Genomic DNA, 17,268 nt, shown 5'->3' on the forward strand with positions numbered 1-17,268 from the left:
CTTTTTATTATTTTTTTCCTTCTAACACTTTGTAGTGTGTGTTGCTGGCTTCCCCTGATACACAAGTAAAGACATGAAAAAGTATTCGCACCCATTTTAAATAGCTTAAGCTCAGTCAGATTCGATGAAGAGCACTTCTGAACATCAGTTGATAAGTTTTGCCGCAATTCTCAATTGTATTTGGTTCTGGACATTGATATAACAATAATATCACTTAAATATGGTTTTGGATCTCCAACTCCAGTCTACATCCTACAACTTGCTCCTCCTTGCTCCAACAAACCAAGAAATAGCTGAACTACATTCTCAACATGTCATCAACTTCCACAAAGGCATTTTTTAGTTGTGTTGGAGGAGGGATACCTTTAAGAGTTACAGCAGAGTAACTCTTCAGGACTGGAGTTGGAGGTCTGAACCATTACATTTATAAATTTTCCTAACACTGTAAGGAGTCTCAAATCTGGATTTGGCTCCATCCATCTTCCCATCTTCTCTGGCTAGCTTCCTTGTCCCTGCTGATGAAAATAATTCCCAGAGCATGATTCTGCCACAGCCTTGTTTTACCACATAACCTGCTTTCAATTTCTCTGGATCTTTATCTTTGTCCTGCTATGTTTCTTGGTCTAGACGATGCTTTTTGTTTACTGATGTTCTATAACAAACCTCTGAGGTCGGATTTACTTATTAAATGAACGGTATTTCATTAACTAACTAGGTGTCCTCTGTATACCGTCTTTATGTCTCAAGCATAAAAATGGTTCTTTGTGCTAGATTTTAACTGAGAGTAAATGCAGAGAGGACTTTTTAGAGGGAGAGATAATAAAAAAACATGATTTTGCCTCCACCTGAAAATCCCAGTGAAGGATACTAATGTAAGTGGCTGCCGTGTGACAAAAATGTGCAAAAGTATGATTACTTTTCAAAGACACTGTACTTGTCGATTATTTATTCAGTCTTTTTTTTTTCTCCACCTCTCTGGACCGAGGTGTTGATTCTTCCCATCATGTGGATTCTCTCGCTCCGGGCAGAGGCTTTGTAGTGTCATGCAGGTTAGGACTCTGTCTGTCTCTCTCTCTGTGGGGTTCGCCTGGAGGCAAACCTGAGACACAAGAATGAGTCGGGTAAGTGTGTAAGAAGCAGCTGAAAAGAGGAAGATAGTTGGAGTAGATTTGTATTGTGAAGAGAGTCAAGGGAATGAAAGAGGGATCTTAGGAATGAGTGTGAGTTCAGACAGGGTTGCGTTGGAGGGGGTGGGGGGTTGTATGAGGAGGGAGAGAAGTGAGGGTGAACAGGAGGGGTAGGGGTGGAGTCAGGGGCTCTGCTATTTGTAGATCCTTGTGATGGATGACTGGTGTGTGTGGGGGGGGGTGTGTGTGTAAAAGGGAGAGAGAGAGAGAGACTGGCTTTTTTCCTTTCTGCTCTTTCCCTATTCCCTCTCTCTTCAGGCAAGCGGAGCAGAGCAGGACTAAGTAAGAGGAGGACAGACGCATGCCGACCAGAGCACACCAACTCCACAAAGACGAAACAGCACAGGAGTTTGCAAGAAGAAAAGAAAGAAGGAAAACATCTCCTTTTTACATGAGCAAACTATAGTGGATGTCAAAGCTGCATCACCAGAACTGTAGGATTTGTGTAGGAGATTTTTCTATTTTTTTGTTTCTATTCATACTTTCCTGTTAAATAAAATTATTTCAGCTGACTTGTAAGGTGTGGCAGGACTTGTGGAAGCCAAAGGAGGGTGAAAATCAAAAAATCTGGACAGAAAGAAGTAAAAAAAAGAAAAAAAAGAAGAGGCTTTGAACATGCCCGTTGGAGGTTTTGAATCAAGCATGGGTAGGCTGCCCAGGCAGTGGATGTGGCTGCTGATGCTCTCTGCCCTGGCGGTGGGCAATGCCAGCGCTTGCCCGGCACTTTGTACCTGCAGCGGCACCACAGTGGACTGCCACGGACTGGGTCTCAAAACTATGCCAAGGAGTATTCCCCGCAACACTGAGAGACTGTGAGTGCCATCTTTACTTCCTTCCCTTGTAATGTGTGTATCTATGACAGAGAAATCACCAGGCTGTGTTCTATCTTCCCATTGTTTCCACTACGGCTGTGTTATTGTAGTGCACATGGGTTTCTTTAGATGGAAACAGAACAATAGCCCTGCCTGTGCATGCTGTGTGTTGGTGTATGTGTGAATGTGCCAATCAGGGGAGCCAGTCACTCACTGGCATTCCAGTCAGGTATAAATAGACATCAGAGTCTGGAAAAAGCAGGAGCAGATGTGCTCCTGTCTTGTTCATTTACTAATTTTTTTTTTCTGCATATCTGATATTTGTTTATCTGTTTGTTTCATCTGGCCTTATTTGCATTTCTATCTCGACTAAGAAGAAATTCAGACTTTTTCTCCACTTTTTAATTGCTTCCAGAGTCAAGTTTAACAACTTAAGTTCATTTAAAGGTTCTGTTAGTTTCTCAGTTGTCCTGCTGGCTTTTCTCCCTCTGTCTTTATCTACCTTTCTTGTCTTTTCACTTTTATCCACTTGTGCGCTGTCCACTCCTTCTCTCACTCTCTGGCCCTGTCATGCATCTGAACGCTCGCTCCCCGAATTGTTAAATCATGCAGAAAATTAAGCAAATCTGCCGCTTAAGTGAGTCCTGCGCGAGGAATACCAAAGCTGTAAAGACGTCAGTCGGGCTCCAACCCTGCAGAGGGGTGTTTCTCCATCTTCTCCTCTGAAATATTCATCTGCAAAATCAGAGGGAGCGCAAAGTGGGGGGGAAATAGATTGTTCAGTTTCAGCTTTAAGAATATCAGCCGTGAATAAAACATGCGGTGGGGAACAGAGCAGAGAAAGCCAGTGTCAGAGGCATCAGTGATGGCTTGGTGGGAGCCGGCTGCATATTTTCTGCTTTCCACATTTAATTTCCAAGAACACCCCTCTTTTTCCACCCCATGCAAGTTGCATACATTCACAAATTGGTTTAATAGTGAACCACTGAGGAAACGTGTTCATTTTGTGACTTCCTTTTAGGTAAATGGCCATTCACACTGGAAATGTTCCCTGTGCTTTCACTCAAAGAGCATTTCTGTGTTAAAAGTTGGTTGTGCGTTTGTAGGGCGTGTTTGAATTGTGTTTAACACTCGGGATGTTGCGTTTTAAGCATGTTCTGCATAACAGTTATCTAATATATTTCTAGGTCACTGCCTTTCTTTTTTTCACGGGTGGATTTTCTTCATGTATAGGGCAGCTGTTCTCCGCTAAGAAGTTCTGTTTAACAATAGAAACGGGTCTCTGTGTGAGCTTTTGTGTCGGGTGATTAATCAAGAGGAGCGGACGAATCAACACAGCCCCATTGGCCACACATGATGCTCCCATGTGCAGTTCTAGATTTATGGGTGTTTTTTCTTTTTGAAAATATGTGAATAAGTGAGCGACAATTAGTAGCTGACATCGCGGTCAAAGGTGAGCAAAAGTGTTCACATCACTTGAACCTGTTCACATTTTGGGCACTTAATTGCTGTCATAGATCAACACAGTTGTGAAATGTAAGTATAATGGAGCATGGTTTTTACAAAAAAAATGTGATGCCCATTTGAATTCAGTCCTGTTTATGCTGAAGTAAAATTCAGTCAGTCTATTTATCTTTAGAAGTCACTATTGGAGACAGTCAAGTTGTTTTAAATCCGGTAAAAAGCAGCTACTCTGTGAAGGTCTCAGATGTTTGTTGGAGAACTTTAATGAACAAACAGCATCTCAGAGAGCAAGAAGAACACCAGACAAGCCAGGTGTAAAAAAAGCAGAGTTAAAGCAGTATCTCTAACTTTGAGCATCTCATGGAGTGCTATTCAGAATGAGAGTCTGTTGAGGGAGAGCATTGATCAGAGGCCCATAGAAACTCTGGAGTAGCTACAGAGATCCTCAGCTCAGGTGGTATGAATTTGTGTAAGAGACAGGTCCTACTCATGCGCTCCTCAAATCTGGCCATAATTAAAGAGTTGCAGTAAGGATGTCATATGACGTCCCATTTGTAGATTGGCATGTGGGGGACACTGCAGTCCTGGATAAAGGCTGTCTGGTCATATTAGACAAAGTTTAATTCTTTGGCCTCCATGTTAAAAGCTATTTGTGGTGGAAAACTGATGAAAAATGGTGGCAGCAGTGTCACGCTTGCTTTCCTTCAGAAAGAAAAACTGACTAGAGTTGATGAGTAGATAGATGGAGATGATACAGGGCTATTCTGGAGGAAAATCTTGTAGAGGCAGCAAAACACTTCAGGCAAAAAATGCCCCTTAAAATATATTTTCAAATACAAGAATACATTTTTCCATCACCTTACAACTATGCTTTACTTTGTGTTGTAACAAATAACATCCTTATGATGTTTGTGATTTTATTCTCACAAAACAATAGAATGTTCAAGGTTTCTGAATATATTACACTATATTAATACATTGTACTATAAAGTAGCAGTAATATAATTAAAAAATATATATTTAAACTGCAGCATGCACAAGTGTGACTGACACTACTAACTCCTTCCTCCTGGCTTTGATTGGTTGTTTCTGATGGAGAATTGTGCATTTCTGCAGTTGGCTGTAGGACCACAGGGAGGAGGCAGATTATACTATACTGTCACAACATGGGAACAGTTGTAACAACTAAAAAGCATATTGTTTATAAAAGTTACATACTGTAGCCTTAAAATAAATGGGTTTGGAAACAAAGTAAAAATACAAAAAATGCAGTTGAGTTTATTTGGCTGCTTTCTTCCTGAATATGTGTGTGAACAAACGTGGTATTTGTTTTAAAGAGCTATAGCGTTTTCTCCTTTTTTTCTGAAAGGTGTATGTCCCTGTGGGGTCCACGGAGGCTGTGGAGACAGACAGCAAAATCCCATTTACACTTGTCAGTGTGTGTTTGGATCAGGTCTGACCCCTGTGCTCCTCAGACCACAGCCTGTAATGAGACTGTGAGCTCCATGTGTTAAAATCACTCTTTGCCGAATATTGGCTAATAGCCTCTTTGTCCCCTCTACCTCCGTTTTGCATCATTTTGTCATTTTTATCTCGCCTTTTTCCTTTCTCTTTTGCAATTAGCCTTTCAAATGATTGATTCTGACAAATATCACATTAATTTGATAATCACCCTGAGATCTTACTCAAACAAAGGGAAATTTGTAACGCTGATGAAAGTGAGTTGCTCGCAGCTCTTTGTTCCACAGATATCAAATTAATAGTCCAGCTGCTCATCTTAAATGTTCGTCTCATCTCTTAATGAATTGATGCGCAGAACATGAGGAGTCGTGCACGTTAGTAAGTCTAGATGCTTTCATGTGAAAAACAACAACATTATTATGAGCCAGAAAATACCTTGTACTGAGATCAGAGGGCGTCTTGGAGCTCATCCAGAATAGAGGCGATGGAGGCTGTGCACCATATGCATGTATTCACTTTTGTTTATTCATAAACTTGAGCATGTGCCTCCATATGTTTTATATGCCTGCGTGCCGCGAATAAGTAATACTAGATGATAACACATGGGGGTTAGTGCTGGTTGAGGGGCTTGATGGCTTTGATAGCTTTAAGGCTTTGGAGGTTGGAGGTGTGGGAGCTTGTGCCAGGTTTTGCCTGCAGCGTTTCTGGCAAAAAGCACATAGCCAGAGTAACTGACAGCTCACCAGGCATCTGATCCATAATTTACTGTGACGTGGCTGAACACAGCCTGCCCACCAATGCCTGCCAGCTCTGGCTATGGTGAAGAGAAAAGAAATGAGGTGAGTGTAAGAATAAAGGAGGTAATCACTTATGAAAGGAGTGCTAAGCAGCGGAGTGGTAAGTAGTATTGTAGCTCACCACAAAGCTCATAAATGAATAAAAAGGATTATGGTATTTATTATGGAGGGCAAGAAGGGTCCTGCCCCAGGAGGACTGAACGTAATTCAGGCCCAGTTTCACAGCCTAATTTATCCATTCTCTTCCTCCTCACAATCCAGTGAGGAGGAAGAATGCCTGGAATGAAGATCGCACAGAGAATGTCAATGCACAGTGGATTGTAGTGAAATTACAGGCCTGGGACTGAATCAGTTCAATTTACGGGCTTTCCAGCACAGCTGTGAACTCCTCAGCTCCTCGGTTTCCCTGACTTGCTTCATAAAATGCTTTTGTAAGCTTTTTTTTTTTTTTCTGCTTGTGAAAATACGGAGTCAATATTCAGGTAGCATTTCCAGGTCAGGGTTCATCCTCTGCGACTCTACTGTTTTTATTTTCCATTTGACCCAAGCACGTACTCACCTTTCTACACTTAACATTACATGTGCAGCCAGAGTGTTGCTTGTCTAAGCAGAGCGATGGCTGACCGCTAAGCATCAAAGCCAGCTGGTGTGTGTCCACACACACCCTCTGGCCTGCTTTCCAGATGAGTACAGCTTCTCTATGGATGTGTTTGATGGCACCCAGGAGACTTGAGAAATTACCTTATCAACAGAGTGTGCAAGTGTTGCCAAAAATCACCTTTCAAGTCCAGCATGTATATATTTTTTGCAAAAAATCCGCTAGACTGGCATGCATATATACAGAATGATGTATGTGCTTTTGCACATTGGGGAGCACATGTGGGATTGCTTTGCTTTGCCTGAGAGTTTCGGCATTTCAGCAGACTATAAAAAAGGGATTTTTTGAGAACCCACCTAGCTTGCTTTATGCTTTTTTCAGGAGACTCACTTTACTTACAACCCTACAGACTTAATGGCAATAAGCTCAAGAGTGAAGGAGACGGGGTAGAATGTATGTGTGTTAAAGTATGCATCAGTGAACACTCAGATGATAGAGTGGATAGATATGTAGTTGTAATCTACATGTCGCACTTGTCAAGTCGCCTGTGTTTGAAACAAGTTTATTTTTGGCCGCATTCCATATAAATTTGGTATTTTTAGTACACTGTAAATTTGAATTATGACATATGTATTATTGTGTACTATTATTGTTATTATATGTTCAAATTCAAATACATATAATCATTATTAAATTGTTTATGTCTAAATACATTGGATATTTTGGAGTGAGGTTTTGTGGAGCAGTTTTTATCAGATTGATCTCTGTTTGAAGAATCAGGAAGATTTTCTTAGAAAACTTTGCAGCTAACAGTCAGGTTGAAAGCTGCTCCTGAGTGGTACTTCAAGCCACAACTGTTATATAGATTTTAACCCACTTTACTTTTGTATCACAGATATGGTAAGATTAAGCCAGAGGTTAAAAACATGTTTAAACCTGTGTGTTGCAAAGCACTGGCTAGTTTCCAACACACAGGTCTTTACAGTCCAATACAAGATTGATGTTAAGATAGCTAACATTCATCTTCTTTCTGCAGTAACAGCTTTCACTATGAAGAACCTGGTAATGCTGAGTGTTTACTGATTAGAAAAAGAGTATGTGAATCTGAGATGAACCTGAAATGTTTCTGATTCATGTCACCAGATTTTTCAGTGTGGCAAACTGAAAAAAATCAACTGAATTTAGACAAATTGAATAACAATGTAACATTTGAGGTTTGAGTTGTTTACCATTACTGGAATCCACTGTGCAAGACATTGTGACTTGCTTTTAGCTTTGCGCTTTCAAACCACTTTAGCTTTGACTGCTGATTATTACTCCACAGAACCTCCACTTCAAAATGTCAAGTTAGCAAACAATGATGACCATCCATCATTGAATAATAATCACCTTGTCTTTGTTTTTTGATACTTAAATGGACTTATTCTCCAAACTGGATCTGATCTACCAGCAGCTGAGCTGTTCTCTGTGCAGAGCAGGTGGAATGCTGCTGTTAGTGGGCTCTGTGGGGGATGAGACCCAAACGCTCTCTATTCAAAGGAACCAACAGAAATACTCTGGCTCAGACCCACCATAAATCAAATTACCAGTTGTCAATGAACATTTGTGAGGCAAACATTTTCTCAGTTCTCTGTTTGCTTTATATGAAATGTAACAGATGTGGCAGAGCGCAGATGTTTTATCCACATGATCCCCGTCCATAGTCAAAAGTGTGCATTCATATAGCCTACATGCCTTCATACAAAATGAAAAGCCACAACAGAACCTCCAAGTCTGTGGCTGAACAAACTACAGATACAACATAAACCATGAAAGGCCCTTCAGTTCTGGCCTCTGCTGCAGTTCCTTGCATGTGTGTGTTCTTCCCCCCTGTAGCACCGCCAATATAGAAACAGATGCTTAATTGATTCCCTTTAACCTGAAGGTTTTTGATCAGTGTTCCTCTGTTACTTTCGTCTTTTGCCTTTTACCTACGCTGGTTCAGTTGATTCCCATTTCTTGTTGATTTTTTTTGCTCCATGAATTTTTATGTTTCCTATACAGCCATGCGCTTTTGCCGTTCAGTGTTTATACAGAGAGAAGGCCTCTACAGCATGGAGAAGACCCCACAGTGATTGGGGCTGTGAGAAAGTACGGGGTGTGTGTGTGTGTGTTTCTGTGGGCTCTGTCTGTGAGCGATCTACTTGATGTTTAACTTTCCTATCAGTAATCTTGCTCCTGAGGCCTGACTGAGCAGAATGAAAACTGTAAATAGCCCTTGAGGAGCCCAGGAGCGAGGAAAACACACTCAGACAGTCACTGCACACACAAGTGCGCTTATATAATTATCGACACACACACGCCGACACACAGTAAAAATGTACAGTTGACGGCATTAACTGCTTGTCTGAAAACCACATGTCAATGGAGAGAGATGTTTTTTGCTCAAGCTGAGGAGAAATTTGACCTCTTAGTGTGGATAGAAGTGTTCCAGTAAGGTAAAACAGTGTGGTCACTGTGGTTGCTTCTTTCTCTCCTTCTTTCTTCCTCTCTCTTTCTTCCTTTCTTTCACATAAAGTTACAACCACACACTTCACTGAATTTTGTTGAGATTTTATGTGATAGACCAAAAGAAAATAGTACATAGTTGCGAAGTGGAAAGAAAAGGATGCATAGTTTACAAAATACTTTTGAAATAAAAATGTCAATAAGTGTTCTGCTTTTGTAATTTGCTCCCTTTATTGCTGATGCTTAATAAAATCCGGTACAAACAACTGAAAATATAAACTTAAATTTTAGCCTATTCTTCTTTGCAATTAGTTTAAGCTCAATTCTCAGTTGGATTTATGTCTGGGGCATTCTAATACATGAATAATTTTTATTAAACTATTTCATTGTAGTTCTGTCTATGCCCTTTAGGTCATTGTCCTGAAGAAATGTAAACTTCTGACCCAATTTGAAATCTTTCAAGTTCAGTTTATCTTCTCATCAACTCTGACAAGTTTCCCTGCCCCTGCTAAAGAACAGCAACCCCACAGAATGGTACTGCCAGTACCACAATCATAGGTGTATTGTGTTCATGGTGATTTGCAGTGGGTCAAAAAGTTACATTTTTGTGGCATCTGACCAGAAATTTTTTTTTTCACATGTCTGCCATGTCCCCTATATGGCTTATTATTGTAAGCTATAAATTGGGACACTTTTTGACTTTTTCTTAACAAACCCTTTCATAAAGCCCAAATTTGGAGAGTCCACAACTAATAGTTGTCTTATTGGCAGATTTTTCTATTCAAGGTGTTGATATTTTAAACTGCAGCAGATTTACTGTGGCCCCTTAACAGCTGCTCTAATTATTGCTTTCTTCACCCAGTCGGTCAGTTTAGATGGATGGTCACGACTTTTTGGAAATGTAGTTGTTCCATATTTTTTTAAAAATGTCCAATGAAGGAAGTAACAACATCTTAGGAGATGTCCCTGAGGTGGGGATATTGTTTTGTAACCAAACGATGCAGCAAACTTCGCCACATCTTTTCCCTTGTCTTCCTTGGTCTTTGTGTTGCTGATAGCTCACTAATGTTCTCTAAATACCAAGCTCTTCACAGAACATTTGTATTATTCTGAGATTATGTGGTCTCTTATCACAAATCAGAAGATTTCCAAGGGTTATCTTTTGGGGTGTCAGAGTAAATACTTTTAAGTTTTGTTATTTACTGTCTTTTTTCTTTCATTTCACAGTTATAAACTTTTAATGACATAAAATAATAATAATTAAAAAAAAAAACTCAAGTGTGTGGTCACAATGTAGCAACAATGTGAAAAAGTTTAAGGGGGTGTGAATACTTCTTCAAGACACTGTATGACGATATCAGATAGAGCCCACTGGTTCCAAAGCATGTCTGCTCAGCTGGTATGTAGGCCACAGTCTCCACCAGCTCTTGAGAGACTTCATCCCTCTGCTGACATTTCCCAGACAGTCTGTCAGCTTCCTACAGCTCTCCCTGGTTACTCGCAACACTCTACCACACTGCTACACACCGTCACTTTCAGACAGCTAACAACCCTGTCAGAGTTGCTCTGTCTTCTTTCCGTTTCTCTGTCACTATATCGCTTCCCTGCTCTCTGCCCACCTGTGAGTTTCATGGCTGTCACCTCCATATGTTGCCCAATCTGCAGGAGGAGAAATGTTTTGCTTGTTTGCAGCTATTCCGCCTGCTCATTGATCTGGGGAGCATGGTCGCCGGTCTGCTGCTCAAACAGCGATATCAGTCTGTAGCTGTGATTAATGGGCATCCGTGTTTTAGGTTGTACAGCCTCGGGGTTCTCGTTATCAGATTGCTTCCACAGCATGGAGTTTGGAAAGCACCATGCCGCCATTCCTCAATCAGTGTGTTTCTGTGTTTCCTGCTAGGCTAAAGCTGTTTGGGACAAATGGTCTTATGGTGTTCGCAGCAGAATGACAGCTTAGAAAAATCTGAGCACCTGAATGTAACAGTTAGATGTGATTTTGTGGCAGAAGGATGTGGCAGAAAAACAAAATCTTCACTTGTTGGCCTTGCTTACAGTAGAGCCTGAAATAACTTTGACCTTAAAGACAGAGAATGCTTCAAGGACTTATTTTGAGGCTGAAAGCAAAGCAATAAACAGCTTAAGAAACCCACCTTTGTGAAATCACAGAAAAAGAATGTGATCTTTTATTAGTGAGCAAGATGTGGAACAGTGGTGTGAGTGGTGTGGGTTTTTCTGAAGGTGAAAAAGATCTTTCTCCTTTCAGACACATCCAATTAAATTTAATGACTTATGAATCAGAAGCATACAAAACGACAACATCCTTATCTGGGAATTCCCAAATTGTCTAAAGGAATAGTGTTCTTAATGTATATAAACTCAAGAATTTGAAAATATTATATAAAGATTCCACAATGAAAATGTTTTATTAAACTTTCAAATTATTTGCAAGTGCATTACTTGCACTTTTTTCTTTTTAGCAAATAGAAAACATTGTTGGCCAAAAATAGAAAGTTTAGTCTTATTTAATTTTAAGATGTATCTTTTTTGTCATTGTATGTGAATGTCTAAAATCTAAAAAATATTGCTGGAGTAGTTTTTTTTTGTTTTTTTTAAGGCTCTAATGTTGTGGATCTTAATTAGTCTGCTAATTGACTGTGTGCTAATTACCATTAACTGAGCACAGCTTTGCGCAGTTAAAACAACTGCATAAGAAGCTGATGTGTACTCAGAGACCCCGTAAAACAAACCTTGTGTACTTTCCAGTTGGTGTGTGAAAGCATTGCACATTAGTCTATTCTACCTCTGTTTGCTTGTACCTTCTTTTATTTCGTGTAGCACAGCTCAATTCGAAACAGGTCCAAAACCAAGCTCTGCACAGGACTCCCAGCAGCTGGCACAAATAAACCTAATGAGTTTTTCAGTACTGTAGCAGCGCTCAGAGCCTCCTTTGAATTATAGAGATCTATAGTAGTGGAGCAAAGCTGCCCTGTGTCCACCCGAGGGAAGTTGCACCAGGATATATTCACCAGCATCAATCAGCCTGGCGTGGAAGATGAAGAGGGATTAGGATAGTGATGTCATAAATCCAATTTCTTCCCAGGAAGTGTGTCAGCAGTGGGAATTCTCACTGCCAGAGGTTTCCAGAGGATGGAATGGATTTGAGTGAACCAGTTGAAGGTGGAAATCCTTTGCTATAGGAATTTGGAATGATAGCTAATAATTTTAAGGCTTTAAAGTAATGTGATGGTACTTTCATGCAAAAATCTGTCCAGAGTTACTGTAAAAAAAAACAAAAAAAAAAAAACATGTGTCTACGAAATAAGTTGACATGCCTTTACAGTGATGCCAAAACGTATTGCTTGGCTCCCTTTGATTTGGGAAAAAACAGCAGTGGCGAATTCTGTCGCTAATAAATAGCACATTTTTCCTTTGATATATTTTGACTGAGTTTAGCAAAGTTTGCTTCTGCTTAGCTGCAAAATAAATATACAGGTAAGCACTGATGAAGTAAACTCAGTGTATCCATGAGTTCTTATTCTAAATGCAAGAATAAGAACTCCTGTAAGATAAATATACTAATATATATCTTGCATATTCTTATTCTTGATATTAAGAACTGGGTTTGGGCACCCATAACTTAAAGTGATGGACTGGGTTTCAAAAGATTACAAAGAATTAATGTCTTATGCAGCAAATAATTCTTACAGCATCTTCATCTAGTATAAATCCATATCCAATAGATGCCAAATCATCATAACGGTTTATATGAACACTATTGGATTAACCTTTTAACAGTAGTTACTTTTGCATTGAACCTAATCCTGGATTTACACTGCAAGTGGCTGCGCTTTACTACAATCCCCAGAGGTGCTCCTAGAAGCATGCATGGGAAACGCGAAATTGCACAATAAAGCCATAAACGACACATTTTGACAGCATGTATGTTTAAATATATCAATTTCTTGAAATAGTTCACGTGTGGTGCACCACCCTTTTCCTCCGTTTAAATGATCATCAGCTTCTGAGTATGTAACCGCTCAGTACAAATAGTACGACGGTTAAAAATTTTATAAAGTAGTGCTTGAAAAATACTGTGATGTTTTTGCGCTCCGAGTTGTTTTAAGACCCCAGAGTCTGCTGTGGTTTTGGCCCTTCTCAGACTAGCTGTTAGCTTCAGCATCCAAGAACTCCCCAAAATCAAAATTTATATTAAGTAAAGATGCCAAGAGAGTTATAACTTTTTGCAGTATTTTACCAGAATATGAATACAGAAATCTTATGCTACCCTTTAATGTTATGTTTGTTGCAAAGTCACATTGCAACAAACACTATGTAGCTCCACAGCCCCACTCTGACTGGTTCTATCATCAAACCGAGACATTGGTCTGAACATTGTGTCAATTTTGCATCCTCTCTGGACATTCTCAAAGAACCAACTTTTGTCAGAACAGGTCGTTTTATTCACTCACGCATGAAAACTAATAAGCCAGCAGTAGAGTAGCATAAAAAGATTAATTACTAAACATAGAAAGTGTTTTAGTTGTTTAAATGGGAGAGAATTTTCCACATATACAATACCTCCTCCTCTGTCTCTCTTTCTCCTCATCCACTATCTTTCTCTGTTTAAATGCCCTCCGGGTCTCGTCAGGAATGACCACCCTGAAGATAAGACACTGGAAATCCCTAAGATTGTGTATCTATGTGTGTATATCTGCGCAAGCACCTGTAATGAGCACCACATGTGTGTGTTGAAGCCCAGACTAATGAAGCCCAGTCCGTTATTTATTTTCCTGTGGCTGTGTTGCTCTGTCTATCATTGCACCTGTATATATATATATATATATATATATATATATATATATATATATATATAAAAGCACACACACACACGTGCTCGTATTCACATGCATACACCATCTGTCAGTAATGACCGTTTTCTTTCGTGCTGCATAGCGCTACAGTCCCTCGAGTGGTCATTAGGCGAGAAAGCGACTGAGGGAAAGAGACCTGTGCTTCAGTATAGATTTCCAAGCCAGATTTTGCTTTTGGAGAGTGGGGTTTTGGGGGTTCAGAAAAGGGTGGAGACATAATACAAACTTCGTGAAAGTGAAAAAGTTTGTACTTTTATGACGTGTCATTGTGGTTTGCATGCTGTGTTGTCTTTTTTTTTATTAAAATTCAACCTGCTACTAAGGATTTTGTGCAATGGCAAATTAACAATCAAGTAGAATATGAAACTGAAAATCTTTAAGCATCAATGTTTTTGGCTGCTCAACTATTTTGTCAGTGGAATTATTTGTCTAAAAAGGGAAATCAAAAGTAATTTTAAAATCTTTGTTTTGAAATTATTATTACTATTTTTATTTTCAGTGATGGTTAGCACACAGCAGGGAGGTTGCTCAATTATATCCAAAGCACTTAGCTTTCTGGCCTTGCAGCCCTACTCAAATCCCCTCTGCTGGCTCCTGCTAATCCCCGACAATTGTAAAAGGACATGGTGGATAGAAAGTAGGGAGTATCGGGGGGTTGTTTGCATGCGTGTGTGCGTGTTGGTGTGCGCGTGGGGGTGTGTGTGTGTGTGTTTGTGGTGGTGGTAAATGTGGAATAAAAAGACAGGCAGTTTAAATGTGGCCTCCCTTTAACAGCATTGCTTAATGTTTCCCAGTGGAGTAAGAGCTGAGCCTGAACTTCCCTTTAACTTTACCTTCCAGAGTCACCCAACAATTTATGGTATAGTTGACATTACATTTCATAAAAACATTAACTTTTTCAGTTTATATTGTAGCAATAGTCAGACATGGGGACTTGAGTCTGTGATTTAAACTCTGGTCAAACTTAAGCCACAAAAGCAATAATTTTATGATTAGATTTGTACTCTTAGCTTGAAATTTGGGACTCGAGTTTCATGAACAGTTTTTATCTCCTGTAAAGGTGAAAGTAAGCTAGTAAATGTCAGTTCTTCTAAGGGTATTTGTGTAATGTTGTCCCTCCTGCATGACTGTGGCGTAGTAAAATTATTTCTTGTTGTTGTAACGTTGATCACAGTGAATATGTGTTCTATGTAATATTTCTGTGTATCTATTATAATCTAATCTTGTTTTCTTGAATCAATTGAAGCATGTTTGTATTTATTGTGTGGTAAATATTATCTATATTTATTTTAATTAAAAATATAAATTCACAGCAGTTAATAACTGAGTCATTTTAGGTGTTTGATTACATTTTCTTTGGTATGTGCCTGTTGTGAGAATGACAAAAACTAGAGACCTCTCCAAAACCTCAGTAATGTGGACTTGAAGCTCAAAAAACGACTTGTGTCTGCTTTTCAGATATTTATGAATTAACTCTGACCTGTCCCTCCAAGACTTGGGTTTTGACTTGTATTTACCTCTCCAAGACTACATACATGACTTGTCCTTGTCTCTATGGTGATTAGGAAATGACTTGGACTTGTTCTTTAAGAACTTGAAACGTGATTTATACTTCTCCCTCAAATAATTGTGACTTCACGTGGATTTGCCTCTCAAATATTGGCAGCTTGACTTGGACTTTCCCCCAAAAGATTGAAACTTGACTTGAACTTTTCCTTAAGATATATGGACCCTGTTTTGGAATTGATTCTGTAAGATCTGAAATTTGACTTTAGGCTCGGGAAATAACTTAGGATAAGATAGATAAATAAGATTGAATAAGATGACCTGTGCATCTTGTACCAGTCATAGTGTATGCTGTACTGAAAGCTAACATCCCTTTCTATGTGTCTTGTGCTAAGATTATGCATCATATATCAAAACAGATTCCTCCATGCAACTATATGTTCTTTTAGTCACCGGGCTAAACAAGTCCAGTAGGGGAGAAAAGATAAATTATTAATCCATGTTTGCGTGTCTCTCTTTGCAGGGAGCTGAACGGAAACAACCTCACACGCATCACCAAGAGTGACTTTGCTGGCCTGAAGTACCTCAGAGTTCTGTAAGTTGCCTTTGTGTTCATAAGCAATGATGAGATGTTTAACTGTGTGTCACTGTTTATCTATTCATGAGCTGTATGCAACCCTGCAGCTTGCAGTTTGTCAGACTTTCTGCTCAGATTAGCATAAACCCAGTGAAGTGGCAATACTTTCGTCAAGAGTCCCACTCAGAAGTACATTAAGCTACGGAGTGACTCCAACGAGCAATGTAATGGACTTCTCTCTAACTTTGTCCTGCTTATTTTAGCTTCACCTATTGTGCACACACGCACACCGACTTGCCTTGACATCAACACAAAATAGGCTTTCAGGAAAGTTAACACATTGAAGTGAAGTCATTGACTTTCTCTGTGGCATAATTACAAAGCACTTATGACTTCATGTAATAAAGTAGCTATAAAAGTGTCTGTATGAGTACATGGTGTTCATGAACCTGGTAGTAACGCCTAAGGTGTTAAAAACACTGTGTAAAGGGAAGCTGTGTAAACCTGAATGTGTTTTAAATGTAACATGAGCTGAGCATAATTCCTACTGCCCCTCAAAGCTTGACTAGTTTCACTCCTTGTCACAGCTCACCCCATCCCCCTGTTGCCTTCTTCGTCTCTGTGTATTCTCTTTTTCTCCCAGTGTGGAGGTTAAATGCCTCGGTGTCGCCAACTCATCACCGGCAACTTAGGAGGAAGCAGCTCCTTGCTGAAGTACAAAGTTCCCCCGAGCTCTGATTCTCTCACACTTCTCAATTACAATGCATACAATACACAATGAACATGTACAGAACAGTACGTGTAGCTGGCTGCATGTTAGCATAGCAGGAATAGCCCTTATAGTGTATTGACCTTGGATCCCGCTGACCCCTCGGCGACCATGAAGGGGGAAGAAAAAAAAACAAAAGTATTGGTTTATCTTTTCAGTCAGTTGGCATCTTGTTTGTTAGGCTGAAATCAACAGAGCTAATTTATACCCTCTCATTTGAGACTGAATGTTTGGCTGGTCTAAATGAGCAAAGTCGCTGTGAGAGAAACCAGAACAATGGAAGCAGAAAAGCTGCCCTCAAGCTATCCTCTAAAAAAGTTTTCTCATCACAAAAGTACTTGCCATTTTTTCCCCCAGTTCCATTTAAATTCATGAGAAAGAGATATGAGGTGAAGTGCACTTTTCTCTCCATGTTTATGGAGTGTGAACAGTGATTAGCATTTATATTCGATTGGGAGGAAGCCTGGACTGCTGAGTTACAGTGTGCTGTGGGCTTACAGGAGAGCTTGCCTTGAACAGAGCCGTTGTATATGTAATGAAGGAAAGGGCTTGTTGCGCTTAAGTGTCCTGCTGGACAACTTTCTCTCCTTCCTGACAGTGTGTTATTGTAACACTTCAAACACTACCCAGTCCTCCTCTATGTGCATCAGCTCTGGCTACATAGGACAGAAACTGTTCCTGATTGCAAAGGGAGTCCTTGTACACCTCCATGGGCAAGTCCGTCATTATGAAGTTTTGA

At 39.8% G+C, this 17,268-nt stretch overlaps 1 protein-coding gene across 4 annotated transcripts in view; it reads left to right on the forward strand.

Moving 5' to 3' along the window:
• Positions 1-1,376: 1,376 nt before the first annotated feature.
• Positions 1,377-17,268, forward strand: part of slit1a (slit homolog 1a (Drosophila)) — a 94,399-nt gene continuing 78,507 nt past the window's right edge. For all 4 annotated transcript variants that reach the window (XM_032553242.1, XM_032553243.1, XM_032553244.1 and 1 more), the window contains exons 1-2: positions 1,377-1,999; positions 15,707-15,778. In XM_032553242.1, coding sequence (XP_032409133.1) covers positions 1,803-1,999; positions 15,707-15,778 — 269 coding nt within the window. In that variant the 5' untranslated portion in view covers positions 1,377-1,802. The remainder of the gene's footprint in view (positions 2,000-15,706; positions 15,779-17,268) is intronic.

Source organism: Xiphophorus hellerii, chromosome 22, assembly GCF_003331165.1.
Source record: "Xiphophorus hellerii strain 12219 chromosome 22, Xiphophorus_hellerii-4.1, whole genome shotgun sequence".
Taxonomy (NCBI): Eukaryota; Metazoa; Chordata; class Actinopteri; order Cyprinodontiformes; family Poeciliidae; genus Xiphophorus; species Xiphophorus hellerii.